Source organism: Lynx rufus, unplaced genomic scaffold (genome assembly GCF_022079265.1).
Source record: "Lynx rufus isolate CCGP_SWC_20201006 ecotype Redwood Valley unplaced genomic scaffold, mLynRuf1.p SCAF_5, whole genome shotgun sequence".
In the NCBI taxonomy this organism is placed as follows: domain Eukaryota; kingdom Metazoa; phylum Chordata; class Mammalia; order Carnivora; family Felidae; genus Lynx; species Lynx rufus.
Window position 1 is genome coordinate 117,523,116 of NW_025814867.1, and position 25,934 is coordinate 117,549,049.

At 33.8% G+C, this 25,934-nt stretch overlaps 1 protein-coding gene across 1 annotated transcript in view; it reads right to left on the reverse strand.

The window, feature by feature from the left end:
- The window catches only part of EPHA3 (EPH receptor A3), a 352,910-nt gene that overhangs the window by 314,498 nt on the left and 12,478 nt on the right, over positions 1–25,934 (reverse strand). Inside the window, exon 2 of the mRNA XM_047099501.1 lies at positions 19,021–19,085. Coding sequence (XP_046955457.1) covers positions 19,021–19,085 — 65 coding nt within the window. The remainder of the gene's footprint in view (positions 1–19,020; positions 19,086–25,934) is intronic.

Below are 25,934 nucleotides of genomic sequence, written 5' to 3' on the forward strand. Positions count from 1 at the left end.
CAATTTCAACTATTAGTCAGTAGTCATTAACTTTATGTTTATACCAGCATCCTTTTCTGCCCCATGTTACACTTCTTAGGAAAAGGTCCTCACGGGTGAGGATCAATCATAAGGTTAGGCTCAATAGAAGTAAGTATTCAATTTTCAGAAATAGCATCTGTTTCATTTTTGACACTGCATCTTTTTTGTTTTATTATTTTGATTATTCTTCTTCATTTAGTGATTTCTTTAATTTAATTTATTTATTATTTAAGTCAAAGTTCTTTTTATACACAGGTGCCTTCTTCAGTTATGGTTGCTGGCCTGAAACCTAGCAACAGTGAAGATGGAGAAAAAAATTGATTCTACACATATTAAAGAAAGAATCCTTAGGAAGTAGTGAATAATTGAATATGGATAAAAAGAAACGACAAATCAGAATTGATTCAAAAGTCTTTTACATCAAGTGACTAAGTGGATAGTTAATGCATTATCTAAGATAGATAATACAGGAGGAAGAGTAGACTTTTAAAATTTGAGGTACTTAGATCAACTTATTCAGTGAAGAGGATGTAAAGTATTGAATATCACACATTCAGACTAATTCATAAAGAAAAAGTCACAGTATCTTCTGAACCTTTATACAAAAAAAACATCATTCTACATTACCTTATTTTTTTAAGTTTATTTATTTTGAGAGAGACAGAGACAGCCATGTGCAGGAGAGGGGCAGAGACAGAGGGAGAGAGAGAATCCCAAACAGACTTCACACTGTCAGCGCAGAGATTAACATGGAGCTCGAACTCAGGAAACTGTGAGATCATGACCTGGGCCAAAACCTGAGTCAGATGTTTAACCACCCGCTGCCCCCATTCTACATTATTTTAAATAATCTGGATAAGAATTGGTTTAACTCACAGAACATATCCACCTGAAAATTGGCTATGTCCACATAAGAGAATGGTTTTATTAAGAATGTTTATATAATGGGTATTATTATAAAAAATAACAAAGCTTGTATATGTTTAGCTGAAGAATCTATGTAAGAAAAAGACGTTTCATGGGTCTCTGTGTGTCTGTTTCCCCCTGCATGTGTGTATACACAGAATTGACTAAAATAAAGCACTTCTAACACATTTGATTTAAAGAAAATAAAGCAAATTCATTTAGAGCAAAAATTTAAGAACACTGATTGTAAGCAAAAAATACCAATTTTCTAGTCCTCTCCCTATCCCTCCTCCTCTCTCTCCTTCTCAAATAAATCATCAGGAAGAAAAAGTTCTTTATAAGAATCTTTATTTTTCTTTAGTGAAGGAAAAGAAATGTCTATATGAAGGTAGATTTAATTTTGTGTTTGTCTTCTTAGATGTTCTATCAAATCCTGTGGCATTATCAAATACTTGCTATTGACAGTACAAAAATGATATGATGGCTACTCCCTAACTTGTTTTAAATCATACAAAATAAATTATAAAATCAGCCAACCAACTGTTATACTTCAGTTGGTAGATTGTGCCTATTCTGACTTTTTTTCCTCACCTCTCATTAAATTGCCTAATAATTAGCCTTAGAAATTGAGAAGTATAAATAATTACAATTCATGTCACTACAGACACAAAGTGTTTGGAAAATGAGGAAATAACAATATCTGAGAGTCCGTATGACCAAAAACAAATGATGAATGGTATTGTAAAAGTAACAATAAATGTAAGAGAAATAATTGTGTTATCTCACAAGTGATAATATGCAAAGAAATGAATATCTTGATAGGTTCAGATATTTCCTAAGTAAATTGCATTCAAAGGTTTTTTATTACTTCAGATCAAGAATTATAAAAGAAAACCAGATTCAAAAATACAGTCCTCAATAAGCATAAAATGGAAATAGAACACGAACAAAGACTTGTTTGGTAAATTCAGAATGCAAAAGGGCCACGTTTAAAACTAGAAGTTTTAAACGCAAATGCAAAATAGCATCATAACCAGAGGAACCTTAAATGCATATTGCTAAGTGAATGACACCAGTCTGAAAAGATAGATAAAATATGATTCCAGCTATATGACTTTCTGGAAAAGGTGAAACCACAGAGATAGCAAAAAAAAAAAAAAATGCCCAACAGGAGGCAAGGGATGGAGCATGGGATTTTTAGGGCGGTGAAACTGTTCTGTATGATACTGAAATGGTAGACACATACATTATGTATTTGGTAAAACCTAGAGAATTGTAGAATACAAAGAGTACAATCTAATATAAACTATGGTTTTTAGTTAAAATAATGTTTCAATATTGTTTCATCATTTTTAACCAACATACTACAGTAATAGAAGACATTAGTTATACAGGAAACTGGGCAGGGCGAGAGTATATGTAGATTCTGAACTGTCAGGTGCAACTTTCATGTAAACCTAAAACTTCTCTACGAAATAAAGTCTATTAATCTTAAGTTGATGACAATTATATTGTATGTGGTATAAAATGTATTACTGATTAGAAATTGATGGGGAAAAATTTCTTACTTCTTGGAACAGAAGAAGAACATTAGTGGAAAAACTAGTGAAATCTGAATAAAATCTGTAGTTTAGTTAATAGTAATATACCAATGTGAATGACTTCGTTTTAACAAGTATACCATGCTTATATAAGATCTTAGCATTAGGGGAAACTGGTTTGATTATATGGGAACCATCTGTATTCTCTTTGCCACTTTTCTATAAATCCAAAATCGTTTCTTCAAAATAAACTTTTTAAAACCAGCATCACACATAATCATGAAATAATCAACAGCCAGAACTAAATGTCCAACTACTATAGACCACATTCATCTTTGGCTCTGAAAGCTGGATGTACAAGAATGAGACAATCACATGACTATACCAAAAACTCCTTGTGAGCAGAGATGGTTTCTGACTCTCTTTTAACTCTAAACTGTCTAGAGGAAGAGGTGCTTATACATATTCAATGACTGATTCTCAATTACCTAGAATCAAATGACAACAGATCTTCTGAAGCCACTTAGTAGTACAGCTTGTGTTGTATTAATTAAAATGACAGCTTTTTATTTAACTTTGTCTTCCTCATAGAGAGGCTACAGTACATATTTCAAAACAAAGACGAAAAGCAAACTAGAAAAAGCAAAGAGGATCTGGTCTCATTAAACGCAATGATATTTTTCTCTTCCAAACTATGTAGATAACCTATGGAATTCAGCATTTAAATATTTTGCTAAATATGTTATGGCTCCTTTGGTAAGCCAAGTTTTTTTTAATTAGTTATGTTTTATGAAATACTCTCTAAGTAACATTTAGAATTTTTTTCATATAAAAACATCTACTAATTTGCTCAAAGGTCAAAGAGATTTCCCCATCCTATTCTTAAACATGTTACAGATGGTTAACCATTCAATCAATTAATTACATTTTTGAATATAATCTTTACCTAGCACTGGTAGGTCTATGTTCTTTTTTGAAAAGGCATTAAATGAATCTCTACCAGGTGAAGTTATTGAAAGGTTTGATGGATCAGTGGTTTGAATCACTACACTAAACCGCAACTGATTTACAGTTATGTAAATACAGTCATATAAAATTTAGACATCATTGTCCTTACATAAAAAGAAAATCCTTCTTTGGTACATGTTGGTCATGGTATTTCATGAGAGATGTGCATCCTAATCTTCCAAGGTGACAATTCAGACCTATGTATGTTCACTGAGTACTTATTCCAAACAACACATACAATTAACATTAATTTAAATTTTTAATTAAAATGTAATAATCAAAAAATTAAAACATCTCTTTATTCTATGCAAAAAAATTTTGGATAAAATGAATGAAAATACTCATTGAGACTTAAAAAAAATTAGCCCAAGGTCACAAGAAGTAGTTCATTGAGGGGCGCCTGGGTGGCTCAGTCAGTTAAGCATCTGACTTTGGCTCAGGTCATGCATGATCTTGTGGTGTGTGGGTTCTAGCCCCACGTCAAGCTCTGTGCTGACAGCTCAGAGCCTGGAGCCTGCTTTGGATTCTGCGTCTCCCTCTCTGACCTTCCCTTGCTCACAATATTCCTCTCTCTTTCTCCCTCTCTCTCTCTCATAAACATTACATTTTTTTTTAATTAAAAAAAAAAGAATTAGTTCATTTGCAGGGTGCCTGGGTAGCTCAGTCTGTTAAGTGTCTGACTCTTGGTTTCTGGGCTCAGATCATGATCTCACGGTTGGTATCAAGCCTTGTGCTGCGCTCCATGCTCAGAGTGCAGAGCCTGCTTGGGATTCTCTTTCTCTTCCTCTCTCTCTGCCCCTTGCCAGCTTACACATGCACATCTCTCTCTCCTTCCTTCTCTCTCTCTCTCTCTCTCTCTCTCAAAATAAATGAATAAACTTAAAAACAAAGAATTAGTTCATCTGCTTATAAGGGCTTCGAGATATTTCATTTTCTTTTTGTTTATACTCATTTCCTATGAAATGACTGCCTGCTTCTATAACAGGTTAAGGAATTACTCCTGTCCTGTTTAAATATTGCTGTATAACACCTACCTATGTCTCTGTTGAGAATCATACATTCTACAAATATTACATCTAATCAGATGTTAAAGGAATTGTTTTTCAAAGGGAAATTAAATACTAAGAGAAAAGTTAACCGGTGAACATTTCCTAAGGTTGTCAATTGTTTAAAATTCTATTTAAAATTTCATCTTTTATTTTCTAATTATTCTTTATCACATATCATGAGTCTATTTTACAACATTTCTTCAGAAATTAGCTATTTTGTATTATAAATATTACATAATATAAAATTAATATTGGGATAAAATTTTTACTTTTTGTTTCTAAGTACCTTCTACTACCAAAATACCCATAGGGGGATTTGTCAAAAATTTAAAAGTATATTATATTACCTCCTGCAACTGCCCATGGCCATCTATTTGAAAAATTAGTCTTTATAGCTTCTATGTTTCTCTGTAATTCAGGAAATATTGAGGCAATGATATAGAATTTCAAATGCTAGAATAGCATATAGATACCCTTGGTTATGTAATGATACTACTATAAATACAGACATGTATGTGCATGCATATACACACATGAAAATAAATATACATGTTTATACCTGTATATATGTGCCAATAACAAGGTATTTAAAAAATGATTCTCAATCTTAATTGATCATTTGGGGCACCTGGGTGGCTCAGTTGGTTAGTGTCAGATTTCAGCTCAGGTCATGATCTCACGGCTGTGGGTTCAAGCCCTGCACTGGGCTCTGTGCTGACAGCTCAGAGCCTGGAGCCTGCTTCAGACTGTGCCCTCTCTCTCTGCCCCTCCCCTGCTTGTGCTCTGTCTTTGTCTCTCAAAAATAAATTTTAAAATGTTAAAAAGAAACTATTAAAAAGAACAGATCACCTCTCTCCTTTTAAATTCATTTAATTTCTATCCTTTAAGTTTCATAAAACCAAACTACTCTAATTTATTTTCAGGGAAATCCTTTAACATTGATCTAGGATACTGATTCTCAAAGTGTGGTCCTTGGACTGGCATCATGAGCAATGCAGTCTGTAACTATAGAGGTGGTCCCTGTAGTTGATCCAGAGGCACTTGAAAATCCAAGAAATTTTCATCTAGGGGAAACTAAGATACACATAAGTCATCATTAATCACCCATAATATCAGAAATTATCTTTGAATCCTTCATCTTCTTTCTGCCTATGTCCAGGTGGCATCATTTCTTATAAAACAGACATTGAGCCAGTATCCATCACCTCCCTTCTGTGCCCTGCTAGCTATCTTTCTCAGATGACCCTAGAAACCAACTCTTCTTTGTACCTCTAGTGACCCGAGTAAACTTCCTCATTCTAAAACTGCCTAACAATTTTCTATTAAGAGAATCTATCGGGGCGCCTGGGTGGCGCAGTCGGTTAAGCATCCGACTTCAGCCAGGTCACGATCTCGCGGTCCGTGAGTTCGAGCCCCGCGTCAGGCTCTGGGCTGATGGCTCAGAGCCTGGAGCCTGTTTCCGATTCTGTGTCTCCCTCTCTCTCTGCCCCTCCCCCGTTCATGCTCTGTCTCTCTCTGTCCCAAAAATAAATAAACGTTGAAAAAAAATTAAAAAAAAAAAAAAGAATCTAAACCCTTTGGCATGCTATATGAGCTCTTCATAATACAGGTGGAAATTCTAACTTTCTCTTATTTCTCCTTTACACATTATCACCTTACTCTCTCTATAGCTTACTTCCAGATGACCTGGGCTGTTTTTTGATCAACATACAATGCTGTTTTATAGTCTGTGCTTCACGTGTGTGTGTTGCCCAGTCACATATACCTGGTAAATTCTTATTGATCTTTAAAGCTTAAAAACGTCTTCAAAATAATTTTCCTTGACTCATGCCAAGCAGAACTGATGACACATACGGTGTGATATTGTACCTACTATGTATCTCAATTGATGATTTTCTTTGTATTGTAATTGCCAGTTCATGGACTGGTGTCTTGCACCAAACTTTAAGGTTCGCCAAGAAATATCTTCCTTACTTCTCTTAAAACAGGCAATAGAGAGGTGGGGTGATATATGCAGTGTAAGGAGTCTGACCAATTTCCATTTCTGACACAATTATTGGGTGTCTGATCTTGTTTGAGTTATTTACATTCTTTGGGACTTCTTTATTCTTCTATAAAATGAAAGTAAAATTTCATATGATTGTTGTAACAATTAAATGAGCTGATATATGGAAAGCAGGCTAACAGAATATAGAACATTGTAGAAATATTAGCTATTGGTAATGATTTCATCCCCATTCCATATGATAGTGCTTAGCAGACAGTAGCAGATCAAGCAGTTATTAAACAACATGATGAATAAATGTCAATATACTAAAGATTTGACAAACTCCTTTTATACTGTATAAACTATTGAGAATTCAAAAATTCTGGAAACTGAGAACATCCCATATATTTTCCTTTCTGAAACAATACTACCACCTTTAGTTTTCCCCCCAAAATGTTTACCACTACTGGGATTTTTTTTTAATTGGGGTAATTTATTTCGCAAGAGAAAAAGTAGTTATTTTAGTAGTTTAATAACCAATTTATGGTAAATTTCACTACAAAATATTTCTTGGATTATAAAACTCCTGGGTCAATTTTTATATTTTAGATTCCAAATTTTGTTCAAGAACTAACTTGTTGATCTAATTTTTACTCATCAAACCATTTGGAAAACTACATGAGAGTACCATATATTTTTATAAAAAGTATACAATAAAAAATTGTATACAACTAAATTGTATACAACTAAAAATTACTATTTTAATAATGCAGAATACAAAAAAAATAAAGTTAACATTTTAGAAACATTTTAAAGCTTAAAGATGATTTACTGGCTAGAAGGTAATATATCTACCCTTTGTTTTAAAACTAGTCACATTAAGATTACGTACTATTTTTTTTTAATATCTCAAAACATTCATTGGTTCTTATGAAAACTGAAATTATAGGAGATTTGCTTTGGTTATAAGCTAACAATTAAAAACACCCTTTCAATGCAAGTAAATTCAGATTCATATTTGAATCAAAACTAAAATCAATTTCTAGTTGTCAGAGAATAACTTAAAAATCCTTAGTCATTCATTGACATCTCAGTCCCTGGATCATATATCCAGCTGTGATTTGGGGAGGGGGGGTATATGTATACAGGAACAGAGAGCTAATAATTATCCTATGCAACCCAATTTTCCTCTTGGTCTTATGAAAGATCAGCATTTTTCAGCTGCTGAGAAAAGTAGCTCTATGTTGAGTGACGTATCCCAAGATGTGGTGATTATTTAGGGTGCTGTAAGACACTCAGACAAAATAGTTCTGAAATTTTATGGTTTCCAATCTGCTAAGTAGTAAACCATGGAATTCGAAATCTTCATTGGTACTATCCAGAGTAAGACAGAGGAGAATAATGAAAAAAGCATGAATTCAGACCCAGAAAGCAATGAAATGATCTTGGTCAAGTCACTAACACTCCCAGAGGTGGAGCTGCTTGTCAACATTCACTGGAGAATTGTACTAGATGGTTTCTAAAGCCATTACTACCTCTAAAATTGATTAGCAACTTGAATATATTCTACTGCTCCAAATAAGATAAAATTTTGCTACCCTTAATAATAAGTGCAGCAGCCCTATTAATAAACATTTTCACAAAATTCCACAGAGTTCTTTTCTTGTGGCTTATGATGACGTTGTTTATTGCTTTTCCAACACTCATGAAGACAGCGAAATTGAAGTCAAAGCGATATCATTAATTCTACATAAAAAATGGCCACCTATCACATGCATCCAACATTAAGGGTACAAATGACAAATGGATCTAGGGAAATTCTGAGCAAGAAGAGTTTACAAGACTGATTCATACCACTCAGAAGCTTTAATCCCTACTGAAGACGTTGAGTAAATCCACAAAGTTTATGACTACCAGCTTTCTTGGGATTTCATGGCATGGAATAAACATCCAAGTGTAGACTGGGAGTTAAAGTTCTTTAAAACCACCACATTGCATCTCTTCCCTCTTCCTGCACTGGCTGAATCTCTCTAGTTACTGGGTCTATAGTTTTGTGACTTCACATTGGAAGGGAAGTCACCATTTACATTTTTCTAAAGTTTAACTTATCGTTAACCTCAGGTGCCCCCAAAAAACATAGACTGATATCGTCACAGGGAAGAGAAATTTAATTACTCTTACCATTAGCGTATCTTATGCTCTCCCTTTTTCTTCCTTTGCTTTGTCTTCCTTAGTTTACTAGATAATTTTCATTTCTACTGAGTCCTCCAAAGGTTTTACAACTCAATTCTCCAAATTTGGCTTCTTTGTTTTATGCTTTTATTATAAAAATAATTCACTAATAAAAATTTATTTTTTATAATATCCTTTCTTGGAGTGTTAATACAATAGTAAAAATTCAACCTTATGCCAAATCACTAAGCTATATAACCAAACACATATAAGCAGATACTAGGTTCCTAATCAACCTACCATGGGAACTTTCACAGTGCTTTTCTGGGTTTTTTTGACTCTTGTATGTTCTTCAATTAAAGCATCCCCCATAATCATGTGATTAAAATGTTGCCTTTGAATGTTGTATAATGTCTTTAGTGTGGCACATAAAATCCACTATAAGCTGATCCCTGTCACTTTCTAGGAACATCCCATAGTCATTTCCTAGACAACCTTAAATTCTAGTAACTCTTCGAGGGGATTTTCATATTCCTTATTGCAATTTCCCTATCACTTAATTCATGACTTTTTCCAGTCTTTAGGTTTTAATGTCATCTCTTTTATCATGAGCAATGGATGCCAGATGTATAAACACTATATACATGCAATTCAAAAAATGAATCCCCTGATTATATGAGAGAAATATGATGATTCTAAAATGAATCCTTGTTACAAACTGCAAAGAATAAATTCACCGAGTTGCTGGTAAAATACCTGTATTCTCTTGCTATATGGTTTTTGTCAAATCCTAAATTAAAAACATCCAGAGCTATATTAATCTTGAATCATGAACACTGCTGTATTAATTAAGAGGCTGGAATGAACTACAGCAAAGCAGCAAGCAGCAACTAAATATCTTCATAAGTAATGCTGGCCTCATTATAGCAGATAATGATTTTCTAGTACAGTGATTCCCAAACTTGAATGGCAGCACAATCACACAGAGGGTCTGTGAAAAGCAGATTCCTGGGTCCCAACCCTCAGGATTTCTAATGAAATAGGTCTTGTTCAGTACCAAGGATTTTCCATTTCTAACAACTACTGTATATAAATTTTACACTAAGGATTTCAATCTATATATTTATAATTATTATATTATGTAGTTTTATATATAACATATATATACATATATATATATACACACACACACACACATACATCTCTCAAACTACGTTGTTAACAGATGAATGAAAATAACTTGTAAATGTAGGCTCCTCAGAAAACTCAGTACACTAGCCCCCTTGATATTTCTCTTCATACGTTTCATGGAAAGGGAATAAATGATTTAAGCAACCTCTAAGAAACTAGTATGATTTTTATTCATTAAAATTGGCATTATTAGCAGGAAAAAATGGTAATCAATGGGCTATTCAGGTTGCAGAAATAGTTAAGTGTCTTGTATTGTAAATAGTATAACCTTTAAATGTGCTCAGGTCCAATAGCTATCATTTGCAATACAGGACGTATTTAAAAAGTGTTTCATGGGGCGCCTGGGTGGCGCAGTCGGTTAAGCGTCCGACTTCAGCCAGGTCACGATCTCGCAGTCCGTGAGTTCGAGCCCCGCGTCGGGCTCTGGGCTGATGGCTCAGAGCCTGGAGCCTGTTTCCGATTCTGTGTCTCCCTCTCTCTCTGACCCTCCCCCGTTCATGCTCTGTCTCTCTCTGTCCCAAAAATAAATAAACGTTGAAAAAAAAAAAAATAAAAAGTGTTTCATGCTATATTTCTTTCCAGAGCAAACATTTCTTTTTTTTAATCTTTCAAAAATAATTAACTACCAGGCAATAATAAACCTAAATATCAACATCATTAACCCATGGGATTTAAAAAGAAGGATAGAAATAAGTAAGTATAACTTCGGGTAAATTACTAATTTTTATAAATTTCTATCAAAATTCTTGACTTATGCTTAATGGAACAACAGAACTGAAACTCTTCCATTAAGGTACATATGTTGTTTTTATATCTTATATTCAAATGAAAATTTAGAAGCTTGAAAGCAGTGTTTAAGTATACTCTTTAAAATAGTATAGGAACTGGATATTTCTTAACAATAAAAATACTGATATTCAGTCTGCTGTATACTATTTACATATTTCAGCAAATTTAATATACAATAAGTTGAATGAACATAGAAAAATAACTTGAATGAACATAGAAATACATAATATTAGCAACGGAAAATGGTTTCTATTTTCTTAAAGCACTGATAAAAATTCCATTAAAACAAATAGAAGGTAACATAATTATTATAAATTGAATAGTGCTAGAATAAATTCTATCTTTGCTGATTTCTAACACCCATATTTTCCCTTCTACTTTGGTGCATTTTGTTTCAAGAAAAGGTTAGGAAAAAAAAACTGTAAAACTTTGCCATGTTTTTCTAATTTAATCAGACATCCTTCCTCGAAGGGTCAGCACAATAGGTGAGAGTGACATATTTAAAGTATGTAGTATTGTTCATTGTAGGCAACAAAAATTCAAATGACCCAGAATCACATATCACATGTGTCAAAAATTTGATTTTCCTGGATTGACTACTCAGCATATGAAGCAGAATTTAGACTGTGATTCATAAAGGCGGAATCCCAGGTGGTTATTGTTGACACCTAGTTGTCAAAATAGTCTTCCTGCATTTTAGATACCATTCACAAAGTGAAAGCTAGAAATCCAGTAGGTAAGACTTAGAATCCAGACTTCACACACAGCAATAATTCCACTACTGAAGGCAAATTACACTAAACTGGAAAATAGAAAAGCAATGAATCGTTCAGAGAGTATTTTTATAATTTCCACTCCTCTGTATGATTCATTCAATTCTAAACATATCTATGTTTAGTTTAATGGAATTCATCTGCAGGATTCTGGATTTTTACCCTTAAACAACAATCAAGATAAATTTCAATATAGAGCTGTCTTTAGCTAGTTTTCTTTTCAGTTCACTTCCAACTCAAAGGCTGACAGTATTTTCTAAATATACTTAACTAAATAGAACTGCTAGTACAAAAAACAGCATAATATTGTATGCAATATAAACATATATATCTATATATATTTATAGTACATAAGGTGTGTTCATATAGTTATAATTTTACTTACATTTATGCCATTAAAAAGGAAGTGGAAGCATTAATAGATACCATTTAAATAACCGATTGGAAATAACCTTTTTTTTTTTTTCAACAAATACGTAATCAATGTTAACTTCCTTGTTTTCGAAAGCTTTCATTATTCATTTGTTCAGGCAATTTTAATTTATGGACAACTAACCCAGGAACTCAAAATGTAAAGAAAAGGGGAAATTTCATGATGGAAATCAGTTTCACAGAGTTTTCACCTTCCTGGCTGAAACAAGTATCAATGAAATATTTGCATTAATGTAGAATTGCAAGCTGTGGACAAACATAGAACAAACCAGATTAACAGTCTGATATGCTAGTCTGGGGGTATCTGGCAGGTAGGGGGAGAGGTGTCGGGAGAGTGACATGTAAAACAATCAGAAGTACTCCCTGAAGGAGAAATAATAAAATTTTGAGGAAGTTCTAATCACTTAAAAATTTAAAATAATTGGACCCATTCACCCACATTTTGACTCTTTCAATTCAAAATACAGTGTCAAGATTGTATCCAAACTTTAGACTGCACAGCTTCAATGGTATAACAATCATGTAATGTCAAAGGCAATGTTTGGGGCTCTTAACTGAATAGAAATGTCAGGAAATACTATCAATTTTCCTTCTCCCAAATCCAAATCCAAGATATCACATATAGTCTGAGATTTAAGATTAGAAGGGGAAATCATCAAACTTACTTAGGAATAAGAAATGATACTTGTATAGTTCTTTCACATGCATTATCATATATATTTTTTCATAGATGGATACACAGAAATACCTTATTTGCTCAAATATCATTTACTCCAAAGTGCTGTGACATAAAAATTATTGTTATTCCTTTTTTAAGAGTGAGGACAAATGTTAATGGACGTTAATTGTCCTACATTAGATCACACAGCAATAAATGGCGAGGCCAGATTTCAAATACAAGTGTCTGATTCTAAACAATGTGCTCATTCTATTTGACCACTCTGCATATTTTCTTTGATATCATACTAAAACACTAAAAAAAAAGATAACCTGGGGAAGTCCAAATAACAAGATATAATTAACAAAATAACATAATTATAATTATGCATTGCCTAGTCTTCATTTAGAAATTAAGATATTTAGACTTCTATTTATTTATGAGAGAGAGAGAGAGAGAGAGAGCGCGCAGGCATTCAAGCAGGGGAGAGGGACAAAGGGAGGGAGAGAATCTCAAGCAGGCTCCACACTCGGCACAGAGCCCAATGTGGAGCTCGATCCTAGGACCCTGGGATCATGACCTGAGCCAAAATTAAGAGTTAGATGCTCATGCAACTGAGCCACCAGGTGCCCCTAGATATTAAGATATTTAATCGGGAAATTAAACATTGTATTCTATCAGAATGTCTTTACTTTGAAAGTATGAGAAGTACTAACAAAAGTGACTTAAACAAGGAAAATTCTTTTACACAAATCAGGGTTGTGTCAGGGCTCCTGGCCAATTTCTCTAGGGTTCACTGGGTTCCACTTTTCTGGTCATAAGGAAAGCACAACTGCTCTACACAGGGACACTGGGCCTTCACAGGGCAAGCCCAGGGGCACAAAGTACTTAGCCTCTCCTCATTTCTTTTTATCAGGAGGAAAACTTCCCCAGAAGTCAGTAGAATTCTGCTCCAGCCTCATTGGCTTTCCTTACTCTTGCCTAAACCAATCACTGACAAAATTACTGTAATTATCATGATTAGCTCTCAGATGTTCTCTCCACAAAGTGGCAGAGAGGCCATTTTCCAAGAACACATCAGAAGGTGAAAACCTAAACAATATGGGTGTTCCATTCTCAAGAAAAAGCCGGGAAACAGATGGCGGGTGGGCAACCAACAGGGTTTCTTTGCCAAAAGAGCATTTTGTTTTTGCTTTGTTGTTGTTGTTTAATTTAAGTCCATTACCATAGGTAAGGCACCAATAAATGTCTAAGGAAATCTTTAAGGAAAAAAAAATCTAAAGAAGTTGAGAAAAGGGGGAAGGTAGAAAATAAAAATTCACATTTGCTGATTTTGAGACTTCTTTCTATCATCGACAAATATACATGGATCACTCATTTCAGACTCTGCTTTTTCTACACTTCCCCTTATTTGAGTCTGTAATTAAGTGAATTGAGGCTCTAAATTCCTTTGTACTACTTAGTAAGCACATCAATACCATCATAATTGTAACTGAAAATTATACAGCTTTAACTCCCTCTGATCCCTCTTCTATAATGATATATATACTAAGGAAAGCTTATATGATAGATTGGCATTATCAATCAAACAATTTAAATAACTGTCATATTTAAGCAAAATACTTTTTCAAAGTTGTAATCCAAAAATATACATGGATTTTATATGTGTTGATTGTCCTCTAATCAAAGAATATTTTTTTTTAAGTTTGTTTATTTTTTTTTTCAATGTTTATTTTTATTTTTGGGACAGAGAGAGACAGAGCATGAACGGGGGAGGGGCAGAGAGAGAGGGAGACACAGAATCAGAAACAGGCTCCAGGCTCTGAGCCATCAGCCCAGAGCCTGACGCGGGGCTCGAACTCACCAACCGCGAGATCGTGACCTGGCTGAAGTCGGACGCTTAACCGACTGCGCCACCCAGGCGCCCCAAGTTTGTTTATTTTTGAGAGACAGAGAGAGAGAGAGAGAGACAGAGAGAGAGAGAGAGAGAGAGAGAGAGAGAGAGAGAGCGCAAGCAGGGGAGGGACAGAGAGAGAGGAAGAGAATCCCAAGCAGGCTCCAAGCCCAGCACAGAGCCTGATGTGGAGACTGATCTCAGGAACCACAAGATCATGACCTGGGCTGATATAAGAGTCAAAGGCTTAATCAACTGAGCCATCCAGGCACCCCTCTAAATCAAAGAATATTTAAACTACTGATTATTTAATAAAATTTCTGAATATAATTATACCCAAGATTCATATATTATAACTCACAGTTTATAAGGAAGAGAAGGTAATTGTTATATCTGCTTTACTAGAGTGAACAAACTTAGTGCCAAAAATAAAACTCTTATTAAAAAATAAATTTTGAGCAATAGGTGTTGTATGTAAGCGATGAATCATGGGAATCTACCCCCAAAACCAAGAGCACACTATACACACTGTATGTTAGCCAATTTGACAATAAATTATATTTTGAAAAATTAAAAAAAATTATGTTAATAACACCCTGATAATTTCAGTTTACAAATTTTAAGTATTATTTTCAAGAATTTAATATAGAGAAAACCAAAGTCTCATTAAATTTTCTCCCAGACACTCATTTAGAGAATTTTTTTCTAGGCCTAATGGTACAGTACCATACTTTCTTACCTCTAAGATTTGAAGCACCATTTAAAAATAGATAGAAATACTCCTCCCAAGAAAATTATATAGGTTAATTGTAAGTTTTTATGCATGAATATATCTCTGGGGAAAAGGGAGAACAGAAATAGGAAAGAAGATACATCAATGAATGAGCCACCCTTGGGCCTTTCCCTCAAATATATTAATTTTATATAGCTCTGGTAACATAATCATTTTTTTAAATTTGTACTTCAAAAGATTTTGAATTTAGGTGAGAACAGGGCTGAGATTTAGAGAAGTTGCCAGCAGTGTCCTAGCATCTTTTTGGTGACCACAGCTCCTGATGGAGCACCATTATTCATCTCTTAAGGAAGGGTTTCTCAACAAGGGAACACCAGATCATTCTTTGCTGTGAGAGACCTCCCTGCTCATTTTAGTTTAGAAAGTACCCTTGACCTTCCACACTAGATGCCGGCAGTGTCCTGCCTTCCCATTTGTGACAACAACATCTCCAGATATTTCCAAATATCTCCATGGGGCAAAATAAACACTGCCTCCTTTCCAACCCACCTCCCCCATCATACTGAAAATCATTGCCCTAAATCAAAAGAGTAGGATTTTCTCGGGTATTTCCAAAAACATGGATGGACCTTGAGAGCATTATGCTAAGTGAAATAAGCCAGACAGAGAAAGACAAATATTGCATGATATCACTATTTTGTGGAATTAAAAAAAATATACACATAGAAACAGAAGAAAAGTGGGTGCCAGGGGCTGGAGGTAGGAGATATAGGGAGAAGCAGGTAAAAGAGTACAAACTTTCACTGTAAGATAAGTTCTGGGGACCTCATGTAAAACATGATGAAAATAGTTGAGAACACTTATTGAATAATTGAAATATACTAAGAGAGTAGAATTTAAGTGTTGTCTCTCTCTTACACACAAAGCAGGATTTTCAGTGATTCAACATGTTATGACGTTACAAATTTTTTCTCTGAAGTTTACATTCATATTTTAGCTAACCTAAAATCATATGTACTGCTTTTATTAGGGTTAATCAATCAAAACAATAACAAGTTCAATTTTTTTCCAGTTATTACATGTCACTTTATATGGAAAATCTGGAGCAAAGATATCACAATACTTTTAACTATCTACTTTCCTTTAAAAACAAATACAGAATTAATATATTTTTGTCATATTGATAATGGCAATGATTAGGCAATAAAAATAATTAATTTAGTCTAAAAGCACAAACAATTGTAAAAGCAAGGATGTTAACTCCCAAACCTTAATTTACTATGCAGCACTTTTACTCAAGAAATTCATCAGTTTCCCAGAAAGAAATGAATATTAATCTAACATTTTCCAAATTAGTGCTACTTCTTTTCTCATGGACATTATGGTTAACATAATACAGGGATACAGTTTAAAGGAAAAACACACTACACAGCACCACGTCACATCTCTCCCTCTTTTTATTTTTTTGCTTTGGGGTCTTGGGGTATTATAAATACCATGACCTGTTGCAGAGATATTTTTTTTCCCCTCCCTGCAAGTTTTAATGATAAATGTGGAAAGCTTGGCCAGCTGTTTTAGGCTAGTCAGTACATCAGAAAAGGGAAGGCAAGGCTGTAAGAAGATGCACCAGGAAAACAAAGAGGAGAAAGGCCCACCTCTTGAGGATGGCTCTCGGAGGCAATTGTAAGCCAAAGGAGAAACTGATAAAACCATAAACGTTTGTAGACAAAAATGAGGTAGGAAATTGGGCAAGACGTGGGAAAGGCCAAGAGGTCTGTTACCCTAAGTAGTGATTTATTTTCCTTTTTTTCTTTTCTTTTCTTTTCTTTTTTCTTTTCTCTTTTCTTTTTTCTTTTCTTTTTTCTTTTCTTTTCCTTTTTTCTTTTTTTCTTTTTTTTTAAGTTTATTTAACCTTAAAAAACCATGAGATCATGACCTTAGCCAAAATCAAGACTCAGTCGCTTAACCGACTGAACCACCCAAGCGCCCCCCAAGTAGTACTTCTTAAATTTATTGTGCTCAACAACTACCTGGGGACCACATTAAGATGCAGACTCTGATTCAGAAAGTCTGGAGCAGGACCTGAGGGTCTGCATATCTAAGAATCTCTGGGGGATTGATATTGCTGGGTGGTGCATGTCCCACACCTTAGGTAGTAGAGTTCTAGAACATTCCTCCCCACCCCCAACATATCTCTGGAAGTAGAAGTGCCAATTTTGTTTCATCGCAAAATCTGTAAGATTCACATGGTAAAATGAATTCATTTATACAGAATTCTCCCTAAATTCTTAATATATAGAAATATGTTTTCTTTTTACCTTCTTTAAAGGAAAACATGAGATTGTTGCTTTGAAATATGAGTTAATTTCTTATTGACTTTTTTAAAGCATGTATAAGTAGCTATTAGTAAAATGTCACTGTGGTTTTTGCTTTTCATATATCCTTGGGTAGCATGTTTGTGTGGTAGATGCTCTGATGAAGTAATGAAAAAGGCAAATTTATAAAATCAGAATTAAAATTAGGCTTGATTTTAGGATGATTAATTTTAAATGAGTTTTCCAGCTCAATCCAGAATTTTGATTCACTCTTCAGAACTACCCAGGATGTTCTTTTATCCTAATCATTTGATTCCGTTTACACCTATGGGAAAACCAAATCCTGGCTTACTTCATACTCTCCCCTCCAAAGCAACTAACCAAGTCCTGATTATGTGATAGGTTTTGGCATTGTGTCAATGTCAAGGTGTACCAGGAAGAGAAGCAGATTCAAAGATGACAGATAGATGAAGTATCCCTGATGTAAAACATCCGCTGGTGAAGAAGAAGCTGGTAGTACCGTAAAAATCAGTATGTTTAGGCACAAAAATCTAAAGACTGAATACTGATACAAAGTGGAAGTAATTATAATCTCTTTGAAAAGAGGATGAGAGTAGGAGAAGAAATACACAAATTTGTTCCTCTCACAAGTATTTCAAAATAGCATTTTGCATTTTCCACAGTCTATACTTGGAAACAAGGTATATTTAGGTACTTATTACACAATTTTCTAAGAACAAGAATTTTCTAAATGTGTGTGATCTTTTTTTCTGAAAAACAAAAAGAAAGAAAAGAAAAGAAAAGAAAAGAAAAGAAAAGAAAAGAAAAGAAAAGAAAAGAAAAGCAGTATTCTCACACAAAGTCTTATCAGAAACATTTGGGTCACAAACATACCGTACACTTGAACAATCTTTGTCTCACTGGCAAAATACTAAAGGTATGTGAAGAGTTTAAAATTTAAAAGTAGCCAAATTTTTTTTTCTAAATAAAATTCCCCAGTCTTAAGCTGATGCAAACATGATGCAGACATTTTAAGCAAAGACATTAAGGCAATGTGAAGAAATTAAGAAATAAGGACAAATAAACAGACAAATCAAAGGTTCATATAGTTGACAAACATATCCTCCTTGGAACAGTCACCAAGGTGGCTTTTAAGGCTACACCTCTGCAGTTCTCCAAATACACGCTTTATACATTACTTGAAATTTGAAATGTCTTCTCAATTCACCTATTCTGATCACATCACACAAAAAAATTTTAGATGATCACATTTAGATCATCTACATAATGCCAGTCATAATTAGAAGGCTTAATTAGCACCATCAAGCAATTGGTAAATTCAGAAGAAACAAATAAAACTTCAAAATTTTCAGTAGTTCCATTGTACACAAATATCAGGCTGTCTTAGTCCATGTATTGAATCTACTGATAAAATTAACTTGTCACCAGAAGTACAGGAGTTCCTTTCAGAGAACATACCAATAATTCCTTCTATTCTTTAAGAGAAAACGCACAGAATGATATTCCCTTTCAATAGTTTACCAAACTCACCCCATGTGATGGATAAGAGATCCAGCCCAGCTCCCCTTGAATTGTTTTTGAATCCAGTAGATTGACTAAAAAAAACACAAAAAACACAAATATACAAATATAGTTAAGAGAAATAAGTTATTTCTATTTTCCTCTGTCAAGTTAAAGTTGTCTGTTGTTATTGATATAACAATATTAACATGTTCAAAACACATGACTCTTTCTGTTATAGGAATATGAGAGAAAAAGAAGAAAATGGCAAAATAAAAGCAATCATAGGGAAAGCCAAGGAATCAGATTTCTCTGGCTTTTTTAACTGTCTTGTTTATAAAGGTAGATCAATGTTCAAAATATTGATAATAATTTTTGACAAAATAATTACAGGTTTAAAGAAGAAATAGCAAAAACGCAAAGCAGGAACATTAATGCTAACATGGTATCAAAATAATTTCAAAGACCATTAATTTTGACAAATTTACATATGATTTCACTATGAACAAATTTCTTAAATATGCTCCCATGATGAGTCAATATCAGTTTGTGTCTGATACATCTTTATATTGCCTCTGTCCAATATGAAGCAGAGGATTCTACCATGTGTATTTTCTAATACCATACAAATTGTCTACCTCTGTGTAACAAACAAAATGCTTAACTAATAATTTCAGGAGAAGCCAAAACAATACTATGTTTTATAACACTGCCTGGAATAAGCTCTAATTATTTACACAAAGTACTGTTACCCAAAGGCTTTAATGATTTTATTCAGAACTTTGCACTAGTTATTAAAAAGCCTGATGAATAATAAGATTAATAATAACATTAATGTGGTTGCATTTTGAATATATTATTAAAAGAAAGGCAAATCTTTTCTTTCTAACACAGAGGGCATTAATTTGTAATGGACTAGAAATTAAAATATAAAAAAATACTTCAAGTCTAATTAATAACGAAAGGCTCACTTTGTTGATATATTAAACAATGGAAACTAATGCTTTCACCTCATCCTTCTTCTAAATCAGAAAGCAATCCCACAAGTGACTAAGGGAAGATGTGGAGGAAATTTACACAAAATAGCCATGTATTATTAGAGCCATCGAATCACTAAATACAATCAGAAATCATTTTTAGGTTCCATATATACATGAATCAAAACATGACAGTAGTACATGGCACTGCACGACAGGTCCACGTGTTGTCAATAAAGTATTTCCTTATACACAAAAAATACTACCATTTAATCACCCCAGATAGGAAACATTTAATCTTATAAAATGTTAAAGAAATAATATATTTGACAGATATTATAATTCTGAATTTTCAAGCCCTGCTTTTTTAAAGGAGGATATTTGGTTATCTAGATGAGTATTAAAAAATCGTCCTGATTATTAAGTTAGAAGACATAAAATTCTCAAAGTTAGAATCTCTAAGTTTTGCGCAAGTACAAGAAAAACGCATAAACTTAATTACACTAGAAATCCTTAAAGATTTTTTTCTCTCAATAAATTAATCCCAATGAGAAGTAATTATATTTAGATAAGAAAAGACAGTTGCTGCATGGATTACATAGTGCAATTTCCATAATGGTATTATTTCCCAGGATATCAGTTTGGAAATGAACAGTATGCTTAATTATACTGAAATTATCTGTCAAAAATGATTTTTAAAAATGCTTTACTGATTAATCAGTGTTATACGCAATATTTCAGATTAATCAATGTTAGAAAATGTTTGAAAATATAAGAATACATTTTCACCTTCAGATTAAAGTATTTTACCAACGTTCATTCTGATAAAGCTATGTTCTACTGACAAAGTCTAGTTGGACAGCTCTATCAGACATCAGTTCATTTCTCTGAGTTTTACATATGATTTGCATAGAGTTTACAATACCAGCATTCATAAATCATTAGATCATATTTGCAATGCCTTGAGGGGTTTAAATGGTTCAAAGTATTTGTGTGTGTGTGTAATAATTGAATATGTACTAACTGATGAATATGTGTCACTCAATATGTTAAGATAAATGGCTGACTTAATTTCAATATTAGTAACCAGAGGGAAGAAGTGTTTGAGGCAAAGAAAATATGATTGTTGTCTCCATTTAGTAAAATACTCATTGGAATGTAGGCTGTTAACTAAAGAACTAAATACCCTTAAGTTTTCTCTGATGATAATGAGGGAAGAAGGGCTGGACCAGTCACATCAGCATTTGGTGTCTACTCAAAAGAGAATAGCAAAACCAAAGAGAATTGGATCACATTGCTGATTAAAATAAGTGTAATGGATTAATTAAATTTGTTGAATTTACCCAGAAATGGAATTTTTAGTGCACTCCATTTAGCATGAATGAGGAAAACACAATAGCATCATTACTCATGATTCTGATTCTGTTGTCTATCAAACATAATTACATCTGCCCTGGTTATCTCACAATGTTTCTGTGATGATCAAATAATATAAATGTATTTAAAATCACCATGAGATTATAACGTGCTATACAGATTCAATGTTCGTGTAAAATTAATACCTTAACTAACAACCATACCATTTTGGCTTCTGTATTGTATTTATAACCATTCATGGATGTATAACCTAATAGAAAAGAATAGTGACCTCAAAACACTTTTTAAAAGCATTTATTTTTGAGTTTATATGGTGTCTTTTGTTTATAGCCAAATCAGAAAAGCAGAATCTAAGAACACAGTCACTCTAAAGTGAATAATTGCTAAACTGGGACTTCCCAGGATATAAGCTCAAGTCTCCTGTGATCTGTTGTGCAGCAATCTCAGTGCAGCATAATTGAAATAAGAAAAAGAGAAAGTTAATGGAATTTGAAAGTCAACGTGTTGTGAGTGATTTCTCTGGATCCATTGACTAAATCCAACATTGCAATATAGTATATTGAACCTGACACTGAATCGGGCAAGAACTTCCATTACTAATGTTTTTCTCTCCTAAAATAAAAGTAGATTTGATCATAGCCTTTCAGGTGGTGCCACTATACAAATGTCAGAGCACATGGAAGAAGCAGAGAAAATTGTGATGTACGATTATATTCTAGTCTTTTGAGTTTTGATGATGATTTGCAACATGGAAGGTTTATTTCAACTGCTGAAAAAATCCTGAGTCCATAATTATGAATTTTAACAACAACAAAAAAAGTTAGGAAGTTATTCTTAAACTCAGATGGGGAAGTGGCTTAATTCTTTAATAACTGCCTCGTGCCAGATTATTTTTCAAAGATATAAACTGTTCCTTACCAGTTTTTATATTCTAAATGGTACGATCACCAAATATTTTTGTTTGGTAACAGGAAACATGTCATTTCATTAATTTCAGAATATTTTCTATGCAAAGGTCCATATCATATATGGACATATTTCTTAAAGCGATTTGAACTGGACACATTTTTAAATGTTCTGACTCTGAGCTGAGATATAAATCGGTGCTTTTTGGAAAAACTGTATTTGGAAATAACTGACCAAAGTCTGGATGGATATGGTTCTGGGTTTCCTTCACATGCTTTACTCTATTCTTGCTCTTAATCAGACAATATTTTATTGTAAATCTTATTTTAAATGTGAACGGGTTTCCATTCATGAAAACCATAAGGGAGTCCTTGCTCAAACTCATTGAGTTGGCTTTCGGGTGGACACTAATTTGAGATTTGCTGAACAAAAAAGGAAGCATGGTCTCTGATGGGAATTAGAAGGGGTGGAATGGAGTACAGGAATAAGAACAACATAAGAATAGAGAAAGTTGGCTCAAATTGGTGCCACTACTTCTATCAAGGAGGAACCCTTGCTGTCATTCCTGCCACTGATCTTTACTGTCACTTTTCCCACTCAGCTGGACTGTAGATTTAAGATGCACAGGAGTCTTGTTCTCTCTCCCTTTTCTATCCTTCATCATAACAGAGAGACAACCAAATGTTCGCTCCTTTTTCATTTGAATTAACAACGTTATAAAGAATCTTCTGTACCAGGAACTTATTCCTCCTTCCCTTCTTAATAATAATGCGGTAAGATGATTTCAAGGACTCAATTATTGAAATAAGTATTTTCAGTAAATATTACTTGTTAGGACGGATTAATTTTTTTAGGTATAAATTTCTGGAGTTTTCACTCTTAGAGAATCGTTAAAGAAGACTTTTTTCAAGGGCATTTCAAAGTTCTGATTCATGTGCCTATGTGTCCGCTTGGAAAGACTGAGAATTAAACATTCACATCTTGTAGATTGTTTAAGTGCTGCAAATATGTAGACAGTGCTAAAATAATATTTAAAATTAAATGACAATTTCTTACTGAAGTGGAAGACGTTTTCAATTATCTAATAACACATCACTATGCTTTGTAGTAATGCTATTTGCATTTTATGAAATGTTAGTTGCATTTTATGAAAATATTGAGCTATAAAAATTATCAAATAATTATTTCTGAGGGAGCAGAGGACTTTAATGGCTAAAGAATTTCAGACTCTGACAATAATAAACATGTTTTCTCCTAAAACCTTCAGTTAAAGTGCCTTTAAAGACATTTGCAAATAACTATAAAACCACTACAACAGAAAACAAACCCATCTCTTGATTATGTCTTGCATTTACTGAAGAAAAATGGCATTTCCTTTTCTGTTCACACCATCACTTTCATCGTCCCCAGCCACATTTCTTGTGCACTACTTATCATTTTCATCACTTTCTGTTAGGATAGAAGGGGTAGCTTTGCTCTAGTTTACAGATAGCAGAGGGGTCCTTTAATCTGCTTACAGGTTGCACCTAAATGTTCACAAAGAGAAGAAGATGATAGAGAAAGTGATAAATTTTATTCTGGGTGTTGTAAATCTCGGCTGTAGGACTCTGGTCAACCATAACATGGAGTGAAGAAACCAAGATGTATGTTCTCACAGAAGCTCACCAAACCTCAGCCTTTCATTTTATTGGACATACCAGGATATGCCATTGAGAAGAAATTTAGAGAAGTCAAAGTTGGATTAATGTACTTATGTATTTCAACACTGACTTTATCTACTGTGATTATATACTCTTAAGAGCTCCCACAGGCTTCCTGTTTATATTTATTTCTACCTAAATATAATGAAAACAGTTGCAATAGATCGAGTTACTACTGTATTTCAATGACTGAAAATTGTAAGTTTTTTTAGATTACAAGTAAAGTCACCTATAATTTATTATGTGCAGATAAATCTTCCTGTAAATTCTGTTAAGTTTAACAGGCATCTTGTGTCACAGAAATACTCATTTATGATCATTTCTCCATCAAGTTACCAGCTAAAATCATTATGTAAAAATTAAACAAAAAATTGTTGTGCGAGCAGTTCTGTGAAAAAAAATCTCTTTTGTCACATGGTATTTTAATGGCTTATTTATGTGATATACGCAGATTTCTGGACACGGTGGTGTACTATCAACATACTCTTTCTTATTAGCTTTTCCTCCTGAGCAATAATCTTGGGTTTACTTCTATACAGGTCCTAATTATACAAGAAACTGTAATGAGCTGCCTCATCTCAATCTTTGCCAGGGGCAGGGAGACCTCCTTGGATTCAAACACACAGGCTTCCAGTAAGGTGTCTGTGTTTTAATGACTAGAGCTGTTCAAGGAACTAACAGAAACATAGACCAAAATTCTGCTTGAAACCTGGACACTTCAGTAATTGGAAACGCTGTGCCTTTTCTAGTGTGTTAAAACTTTCCTTTTTTTTCCTTCTTAATCTGAGAAGTATGAAGGCCACTCTAATGTCATACTATCATGAAGGAAACAGCTATCAAACTATCATGAAGGAATGTAATCTTTTTTTTTTTTAAGTTTATTTATCTATTTTGAGAGAGACAGAGAGCATGCACCAGTGCGGAAGGGATAGAGAGAGAGGGAGGGAGAATCCCAAGTAGGCTCCACACTGTTAGCATAGAGCCCCACACGGGATGAAAACCCACAAACCATAAAGCTGTGAGATCATGACCTGAGCTAAGTTGGACACCCAACCCAACTGAGCCACCCAGGCGCCGCACGAGGGAATGTATTCTTACAACAAAATAATCCTTTCATATAAATGAGTGGTGATGTTCTACTCAGTGAAGTTTTAGTGAATTAACTACCTCAGATTTAATAACAGTGCCTCGAATAGCAGATCTCATTTGTTTCTGTGCATTGTCAACTAATATTATGAATCACTTAGACAAGGAAAATGTGTTTCCCAAAATGTAGAAGTTACTGTAAGTAGAACATTAATGATTACATTAACACTGTATTTTTTTCAACATATTTTGCTTTTTTAAAATATTCTGGAAATAGCAGAACTTGTTGATTTCTAATTCAGAAAGACTTTTTCTGACAGATTAAAAAGTGAAAAATGAAAATATAGTATGCAATTATAATATTATAAAAATAATCACTAAGGCAAATAGGTGCTCAAACTTTAGCATATACATTTTGCCTTCACACCATCAACTGAGGATGCCTTGGAATACATTTTTTATTTTGTCATAAAATCTTGATTATCAGCACCTTCAACTACTAAAGGAAAGCACTCTGTTCAGTCACCATTTGACTGATGGCAATGAAAATGAAAGAGAATAAGCACGTTTGCCTATATCACAATTTCACTACAGCATTTCTTTCATTTTTATTTTTTTAATTAATTTTTTTTTTGAGAGACAGAAAGACACAGAGAGATTGCAAGTGAGGGAGGAGCAGAGGGTGAGGGAAAGAGAGAATCCCAAGCACGTTCCATGCCCAGAACGGAGCCCGACAGGCGGCTTAATCTCACGACCATGAGATCATGACCTGAGCCAAAATCAAGAGTCGGATGCTTAACCTACTGAGCCACCCAGGCGCCCCACTACAGCATTTATTTTAGAAATAAAGTATTCCTAGAATCCTTAGACAGAAGGATTCAAAATTTTAGCATAGAGG